This window comes from Temnothorax curvispinosus, unplaced genomic scaffold, assembly GCF_003070985.1.
Source record: "Temnothorax curvispinosus isolate PA1 unplaced genomic scaffold, ASM307098v1 QBEX01004735.1, whole genome shotgun sequence".
Lineage (NCBI taxonomy): Eukaryota > Metazoa > Arthropoda > Insecta > Hymenoptera > Formicidae > Temnothorax > Temnothorax curvispinosus.
The window spans coordinates 1-9,617 of record NW_020214515.1 but is presented as its reverse complement, the minus strand read 5'-3'; the positions used below and the strand labels follow the sequence as shown (position 1 = coordinate 9,617).

General features: G+C 35.4%; 1 protein-coding gene across 1 annotated transcript; it reads right to left on the bottom strand.

Moving 5' to 3' along the window:
* Positions 1-6,975: 6,975 nt before the first annotated feature.
* LOC112453843 lies at positions 6,976-8,236 on the bottom strand. The gene is made up of 2 exons (XM_025014825.1): positions 8,075-8,236; positions 6,976-7,400 (listed from the first exon to the last, which is right to left on the bottom strand). Exons 1-2 carry the CDS (start codon positions 8,226-8,228, stop codon positions 7,012-7,014), a joined length of 543 nt encoding a protein of 180 aa, XP_024870593.1. The 5' UTR covers positions 8,229-8,236; the 3' UTR covers positions 6,976-7,011.
* Between the last annotated feature and the right edge of the window lie 1,381 nt (positions 8,237-9,617).

The following is a 9,617-nucleotide window of genomic DNA, read 5'->3' as shown; positions in this document are numbered from 1 at the left end:
ATACAATTTTTTCAACGTTTGTTAAAAATTTGTTTATTTATTTACGTTTTTACATCTATTCATTAGATTTCTTTTTTTTCGATAAAGGTGGTTCTAAGTTTGAGTCGGTATCGGTATTATAAGTATCATCGTCAATCATGTCAACGTGCAATACAGCATCACATTCGTCTTCTGCTTGAGAAAATAATTGCCCCTCGGTATGTGCAAGATCTAGGTTAATTTCACAATCTTCATCTAACATTTCTTCATCATCGGACAAACACAAAGTTTTCTGTTCTATATTAGAACAATTTTTACCTTCGCAATTTTTGCACAAAAGTGTACAAAATATTCCGACTTTCTTACAAGTACAGTTTCCACTGCAGCCTTTCGTACATTTACATGACATCATTCGTGATAATTCATCGGGAAGCATGTTAGCTGTTGTCGTTATTGGCAAAAGACCGTTTTTAGTACGTTTCCAGCCCCAGTCTTCAGGATTTTTTGAAGTATCTTGATGCCACTGTCGCAGTTGATAATACACTCGGAATGAATGCAAAGCTGTGGCTGCTTCAGTGGGAGCTAATACAGCTAAGTTAAACGTTTTTCGTAAAGAAGATTTCGTAAAACAAATAAATCTATATGTGTTTAAAGATATGTTATCATCAGGCTTACTTCCGTATAAAGCTTTCACAAAATGGATAGCAGTTTTTGTCAGTTCATCAGGTTTCGGATTTTCTTCATTAAAATTACTAACTGCTTTTTGTAAACTTACATTACTGAGTAAAATCTTTACAAATTTATTTTTTCCTTGATTATAAAAACATGATGTGGTATCACATCCGCTGAAGGCGTGCAAGAAACCAACTAAATGTTTTATTTCTTTGTGTTTGAAACTGCTGCTTGTGTAAAATTTATGTTCTGTTTTACCTTTGCTTGGCTTAAACAAATAAATATTTGTTTTATTTGGAGCTAATTGCGTTAAAATTACTAATAAATCGATATCTTCTCCAACAATTACAACAGATTCATAACTCTGTGAAAAATCAATTGCAGTTTGTACAATTAAGGCGTCAGCATCTTCATAAGCTTTTTTAACTAAAATTGACGCATTTTCAAGATGTTGCTGTAAATAAGTAATAAATCTTTTTTTATTTTTTTCGTTATTCAAAAATTTTGTTTGAGAAATTGATGGCATTGTTTCATCAAACAAAATGTCAGGAGCAATATTTTTTTTTTATCTGCGCAGTCTCTCAGCATTTTTTGTGTTTCTCGCACTAGCTTCTTCAGGGTATCCATCAAAAACTACTATACAATTAGATCCATAATATTTTGTTAAATATTCAACATATTGTTCACAAATTTCGCCGTATGTTCGTCCCGCATTCCACACAACTCTATGTAATAGAAATCCACCATCTACAATGTACACAGGATTTTCAAATTGAGGTATTTCTCGTACAAATATAAAATATTCAAAGAACTTAGATTTTTGAGTTTTTCTCATTCCATTTTCATCGAAGAGTGTGATCGGGTATGGCGCCAATTCGTATTTGAAACATTCTTGTAATTCTTTGTTTGTTCTTTTTAAAATACAAATTCTTTGAAATAGAAGTGCTGGATCTATTGATATAGTGTTTTCATTATTTTTCGTTACATGTATAGTTCCCAGAGTTACCACTCTACTCTTACGATCGAATTTAACGTCTTGTATATTCTTATTAATCATCTTATTCATTGAAGCACATCCAATTTCAAGAGCTTTATGGCAATTAGTTTTCTCATCGCCTATAAAACCTGTGCTTATGCACATAATTTCGGAGCATTGTGGAAATGGATCATGAGCGATAAACCAAGTATAAAATTTTTCACAATCTTTATTATCTCGACTCATTCGAGCATCACCTGCATCAGTGTGCTGACCACTATGACTGTGAAAGGATATTTTACAATAATTGAGAACACACTGATTAACATCCAGTAAGGTTGGCATAGAAAGAATCCACTTAGCTAATACGCTATCAGAAACACCTCTCCCACGAGTAAGTCCACCTGCGCTATGCATAGTTTTCATCAGTGTTTGTTCGATCGTCATATCAGTCCAAATACCACATCGAAATTTGTTAGATCTTCTAATCGTGAAGTAGCTGTTTGAGACAAATTTTGTGAATTCTGATTTATCCATTACACATTGCAGATTAAGCATATCTTGTACATAAAGATGGGCAGACTTTGCGTACAAAAAATGACCGCTCGCATGAAAATACGGAAGCATTTTTTGAATTACATTAAGATGTAGCTGCCAATTTCCAGTCCTCTCAGCCTCAATGAATTGTTTAGCTAAAGTTACCATATTAAAATATTGTGCCCATAATTGGGCAGTCGGGCCATTGTCAGCTAACTTTTTTAAACAATTATCGAATTTACTGCAAATACTTTTAAAATTGGTTTCTTCAAATTTCTTCAAAGTTTCTTGATTACCAATATTTTGTAAAGTCTCTTCTAAATAATTTTTTTCTTTTTCAGCAAACATTACTTTTGATAAAATGATTTTTGCCAAAGCGAGATGAGCCAGATCATGCGCTCTTATGGCTCTGGCATACTCATGTCCATCCAACATTCTATTAATAGAGTTGGGAGCAAAAGCTTCACAGAAGAGATCTTTTAGGCCACTATTTTCCATAATAAATCCAATGGATCCTAGGTATGACATTAATAAGTGGAATCCTCCAAGTCTCAAAATAATACTTCGTAACTCAGAATTTTCAGGAGAGCAAGCTATAATGTCTCGAGCTTTCCAGTATAACGGCTGATCAAACGTTACAAAGCAGTTTTGTTGGCCTAATGACTGGCTTCTACGAAGTGACTCATGGAGCACTGTATAGATTGTGTCGTAGTTGCTTGGTGGAGCATTTACGAATGGAAGAAAAATAACTCGCGATTTTTCACTTGGTAAGTGATTAGTGACTTTTTCCAAAAAATTATTCCAACCAGGTATGTTAACGGCATCAGCATTTTTTGCATAAATCCATAACAAATCTGCAGGTAAAATTTCAATTTTAGAAGAAATAGAATTTTGTTCTGCTAAGTCTACTAATTTTATTCCTCCAAGTCCGACTACACGTTCTCTGTGGAAAGGCTTAAAACTTATAGCACCAAATTTACCGACAAACTCAGTCGAAGGCATTGTTTTTAATCTCGGAATCAGTGACTCTGATGAAATCAAATGAGAAGGGGTTACACACTGAATACCTCCCATGGCGTGAAAAGTTTTGAGACCATCAAGAGTATTAACATTATGATCGGCGTTATCAAACACAAACTGTGAATAACATTTTGACAGATCAGGCTCCGTGTTATGCATAATAGAAGAAATTTGGAACAATGTGGATTCTTCATACGAAGCACACCATCCTAAGGCAGATAAGAGGCGTAACACGTCTTTTGAGCCGGTTTTGATGAATCAACGACGCGACGCCTATTTGAACTGCAGATAAAAATGACCGTGGCCTCACTGCTGCAATTATTGCATGTGCTATTGTAGTTGCTTTTACACGCCATTTATCTGTATCACCTTTCTTATTTTTTAGAATTATTCGCTCTAGTAATGACTTTAAAGTAGGCGGTATGTCATTCTCCGCATTTTCTAAAAACGTGTGAGGAGTAGGATAAACATTAGTATCATACACCTGTGAACGAATATCCTCAAGAAGTAAATCTGCTACCGTATCAACGACCCGTTGTCGTTCATCTTCAATGTTTTCCTCTTGGTTTTCATACCAAACATCTGATAAAATTTTATATCCCGTATTTTTGAAACATATCGTAAGCTCTCTGTTTCTCAACTTGGTGATGATTATTTCATCTCCGTAAGCCTCTTCAAGTTTCTCGTAAATCCTTGTATTAGTCGGAAGTTCGCCATTGTAACTACTTAAAATTGTACTTAAAGAAAATTGACACTCTTCTCTGTGATCTTGTAGATACCGTATAATATGTTCAATTACTGGAGCACTTATGTTTACGCGTGATAACGGAACGTTAACTTTGTGAAAATCTTTTAAACAAGGGTAATGATACTTTGGAGTAACTTTATCCAGATCGATTGTTGCTACAAGTGTAGAGACATTAATAGCGTTCAAATCTGTCCGCTGCTTAGCCCGTTCGCTAATAGTTTTTAGCGTTTTTTTATTTTCAAGTCGACAAACACGTATCCTCTTCCGTTTTGTTTTTTTCATTTCTTCTTTTAAAAACGACTGAGAAGCATCTTCTCTGCAAAATATGCACAGGTTTTCAAAATCAAAGTCAGTAGCACCTATTGACCTTGTACATATCGATGGACCCTGCATATTCCGTTGTCGTACAACTGCAGCTACGTTATCGGGATGTGTATAAGATTTGTAACATTTCTCATGAATGCTGTCGTTTTCCGAAACACGTGTGAATAATCTGTCGCCTCTACCTTTGCTGGCTTCCTTAAATGTTTCACGACGTGCAGCACTAATCGCGATAACTTTCTCGCTCGATAAATTCTCATTGCAGGCGACGCAGTTTTCTTCAGGATCCATTTTTATTTATTTGTCAAGAGACACGGTAATATCTCGCGCCAAGTATATTCTTTAAACGTAGAATTATAATGCAAAACGATGGCCACAATCAATGGAAATTTCTCTGAGATTGTTAAAAATGACAATGTTACACTGCACGAGCGTTCAGGGTCTGCTTCTACATGGAAATAAGGTACAAACAATATACTATCGCACCGACATCAAAGAAAAGACGTGTTCGCGCTTGTTCGCTCGTCTTCGCTCCGTTGATAAGTACGCGGATAAAGCGATACGAATCTTTCAAAGATTCAAGAAGTTCACCATGCGTTATTCTGTATTATTTGCAACTAGAAAAACAAATTAAATTATTTTAAGCAAAAAAAGACTCGGAAAAATTCACGTAAAATAAAGTAAAATAAGTGTGTAGAAAACCTATTTTCTCTTTGTATTGACAATATACAATATACAATACAGTATAAAATATCACAAAAATAATTTGTTAATAATTAATACGTATTTTTCCTAATATATCTTGTTTATCTCCGTTAATACTGAGAATATGACATTTATAATGTGATAATCATAAAATTCGGAAAATTTCAAGCAGATTTAAAAAAAAATCGTTTGGATACGTGTTTTTGTTGCAGAGAAAAGTAATTGTTAATTAAGCGAGCTTGGCGGACGCAGCGGCGGCTCGCGCGCCTGCGCGCCACGCAGTCGACCCGCCGCTGCGTCCGCTCCGGCGCTCTCGCTCTAAAACCTCTGTATTTGACATTTTTTTCGCCGAACCTGGCAGTCGAATTGCAGCAAAAAAAATTCTACCGTTAAAGCACTCACTCTAGTACCTTCACACCAAACTTCAAGTAAAAATATGAAATAATTTAGCTGTAATCATTAATTATGTAAAAGTCAATTATCTCGGCTTCTATTGGTCGTATCGGGACGTTTTTTTTTTTGAAATTCATAATTTTTTAAGCGCAAACCAATGGTGCTATTTGCATTACTGTACGCCAATAAATAACGCCGATATTTAATATGCGAAATTTAAATTGTTTAAAATAATAGTCAAATTTTAGAAAAAAAAATTTTTTTTATTTTAAATTCATAAAGCAGACATCGTTACCTTTCATTTCCGATAAAATGCATCAAAATAAGTTCACCCGTTCAGACGTGAGAGCCAAGCGTCCGATTTGCATAAATAATTTGTTAATAGGCAGCCATATAAAAATTGGAGGCGAGCCTTGTGCACACTTGTTCAGCATACTGAAAGGTATCATTGAGTGAATGTCCGCTTAAATATGATAATTTTTAACCCAGTTTTCGGGAACCTGTAAAAATGGCCCTTTTTTCGCGTATTTTTTGCAATTTTGCAATTAAAAAAATTTTTTTAATTTTTTTAAGGCTTATTCTTATAGGAAATTTCCTTCCGAACAATTTTCCTCTCTTCAAGTTTTTTCGTTTGACCAACACAGAAGGAGTTATTTAAAGAAAACTATACAGAAACGCGTTTTTAAATATATTTTGCAATAAAAAAAGGCGAAGCGGGCCGAGTTGATTCTAGAGACTTTACACGCTTGTTACGGGATATCATAAGAATCGATTTAAAAAAATTCCAGCTTTGCGCCGTGAACTTCAATATCTAATCCCCTGACTCCCGGATTATTTTTGGGGTCGCTGATTACGAAATTAAAGTTAGTTTAGTGAAATTCAAAATGGCGGATCCTATATATCCAACAAAGGCAAAATGTAATAATCCAACCAACGAAGGCAAGATGTAATGCATAATCCAGCTAGCAAAGGCAAGATGTAATCGACAATCCAGCCAGCAAAGGCAAGATGTAACAATCCAACCAACCTTGGTTACGAACGAATGTATTTGACGTATTCTTATTGAACAGATACAGTAATAGGCTGATACAATAAGTCATGCACAAGACTGATGCAATGGACTGATATAAAGAATGTAATAGCGAATCGTAACAAGGCACGCGTGCACGCGAGACGTCTCTCTCATGGTAGAAATACAATGGTATGCTCTTGCGCATATTTCCGAACCCAGCCAATCAGCGACTTGTTCAAGCTTACGTCACACTGAGCGGCACATTTAAGCAGCGAATCTATAATAGTCATTTATAAAAGCATTTTGAGCGGACAATATGTGAATACAAAATAATGTTGATCATTTATGTGAGAGAAAATTCTGTTTTATAAATAAATAAATATATATGAACAAAAATATATAAATATAAAAAACGCACGTGACATACGGATAAACGCTCATCGTTTCCCGAATTTGTCTCTCGTTGTAGATGTTAGAAACGTTATTGTTATTTGACGAATTTTATAATTATTTTATGTGGATTTGTCTAAATATATGATATTACAGAAAATATTATTATTATTAAAAAAAAAAAGAATTGTGTGCATTGAATAAAAATCATTGCGACGTACGGAAAAATTTCACATAAAACGAGATTTTAATTTCCAGTCATTTATTATTAAAATTCTGCGAATTATTAGTTTTAATCAAAACTGGTCGGAAAACGATTGGAAAAGAATTGTTAGCTGAGACGCAAAACAAAAATATATTGTGGCGTACGACATAAAGAACTATATATGCAGAGGAAAGATGCAGATAAAAGATCAAATAACAATAAATGCAAATATTTAATATACAGGTTTCATTTGATACAGGCAAAGGCATTGTTTCAGCTAACACATTTTCGTTTGATGTTAGTGGAGGTACTGCATGGAGATGCAACGTCGGGATAGCATCAGGATGTATCTTCCTAGTTCGTGTAGGTGAATAACCTAGTAGATGTTCTTGTAAGGGCTTCGTAAAAGCTTCATCAGCAAAATGCTTCGAACATATCCTAGCTGAAGCAAACAAGGTTTAAGATTCTTAAATATATGCTTATAATAATAAACAAGAGAAATCTGTGGTACAATATTAGTTGCTTTCCATTTACATCAAAACTCAGATAATTCGCACTTGTGACGTCATAACTCAGTTAAATGCACGTTCCTTTTGCATGATGGCAAGTGAGATTCAGCTGAGTTTTTATCCACAATCGAGACTGTTGCGATAATCTGGGAACGCACGGTTGCGAGAGATAGAGTAGCACAGAGAAATCAGACCGTTATGTATGAAAGTCGCATTTATTCTGAAGACGATACACACTCGCACGCCGGTAGCTGATATCTGCAACAGAATTCGGAGCAGGAGCACAGGTGATAAGAGAGGGGTAGTTTGGTCTATCCCGGCCCGCCTCGTGCCGACTTCGTGTCAGCATTCCGATCGCGAAAGTTCGAGAAGCGCGAAAACTAATCGTCCTCAACAGAAACCATGTGCTTTAATGAATCTAATAAACTCACATTAAAAGTGAGGCTATGGACCTGTATTATTATTATGCGATAGCTTTGTCACCAAAATAAGCAGGTAAATACAAAATGACATATCTTACCTGAGTATAAAAATACTCACATATCTGAGTGACTCAGATCACTTGAGTGTAAATGGAAAGCAACTATTACTATACAAAAGTACATACCATATTTTGGTGAAATATTTTCTTTTCCGCATGCTTGACGCCACTTATTACACAGTGCTGGATCCTTTGGGAAGGAAAAATATTTTATTTTATTTCCTTCGATCTTTCTGGTCTTTGCCAGATAGTTCCCACACCCTTTCACATTACACGTCATTGCGTACACCAGGCCTGTCTAACCTGCGGCCCGCGGGCCACTCGTGGCTCTTTCCCCCGCCACGGAGCTCGAGCTCGACTCCCCCCACTCTTCCAGTTGGTTTCCTGACTCTTTCCATATTTGACACGTATTCCTAGTTCTAGCGGATATAGCATCTAGCATCTTAGCTTGCTTATGAGCTTACTGTTCTCACGTTACGACGTGTATGCACAGTACAACTTAAAGGCTTAAACCATATTATTAAAACTGAATAATATTTCAATAAGTTATTTATTGATCGGCCTGACTGGCAATAATTGATTAATGTTAAACGACGTTTTGATCTCTAATTTGGGTCTCCTTATCAAATTACATTTAATGCTGGAACAAAATAAATTGCCGGTAACAAATATAAAATGGAAACAATAATGCAAATTACATATTCAACTTACATGGATCATTATGCGTCAAAAGTTATAAATTACTATAGTCATCGTTAAAACTTGTGTAACGGGGCGATAGAACAAAGGAATGTAAACTCATACACTTTTTGTTTTATTCGTTGACTGCGCTTGACTAAAGGTCAATCCAGACAAACTTGCATAGCGCATAAACATAAGCATAAAAGAATTGATTGGTCCATACGCATGTGCATAAGGAAATAGACCAATCCGTTTCGTTATGCGCATGGTTATGCACCTATGCAAGTTTGTGTGGATATAGCTTTACAGAGTTTATTGTGGAATTTATTTTTAATTTACACTTTTTGTTTTACTCGTTGACTGCACCTATTTGGCTCATAGTTTTTATTTTCTATTTACACTTTTGGTTCACGCGTTACCTGCTCCGATTTGATTCATTTTTATGTATTATTGTCGTGAATTTAGACTGCGCCTGATTGAATTATGTAGATCAACTTCGTCGAATTTTATGTATTATCTTCGGGACCATCATGTATTTTCTTTACGCTGAAGATGACACAAAAAAGTGTCGAAACGTCCGTTTTTATTATAATATATTTATTGTTACGATAATTTGATTGCGCATTAATTACCGCGTTTGGTTCCTATTGCCTCCTTATTTCCTTTACTTATTGATTTATTCAGGAAAGCCTATTTTTATTTAATTTATATTATATATTATATTCTGAAAAAGTCGCATATATATACCGAGATATCACCATCAATACCATACTCAGTTATATTGCTTTATGCGTAAATAAGAATATGACACGCACTTGTGCTCTGTATGCGTATTCTTAGTTACGCATAAAGCCATCGAATATAGCTATTCTACTTCTACTCATGCTGCGAGAAACCGCTGCCCCGATACTACTGGATGGTGGGGGAAGTCTGAAGTGGTAAGAGTGGGAGCAGTGGCTCCTTCGCTTCGAGCAGTTAGACAGGCCTG

Excerpts from the sequence above, each read along its gene's own strand:
- LOC112453843 (XM_025014825.1), bottom strand. The coding sequence starts at position 8,228 with ATGACGTGTAATGTGAAAGGGTGTGGGAACTATCTGGCAAAGACCAGA. Across the intron at positions 7,401-8,074 it reads AAATATTTCACCAAAATATG|CTAGGATATGTTCGAAGCAT; the intron begins GTATGTACTTTT and ends TGTTTGCTTCAG.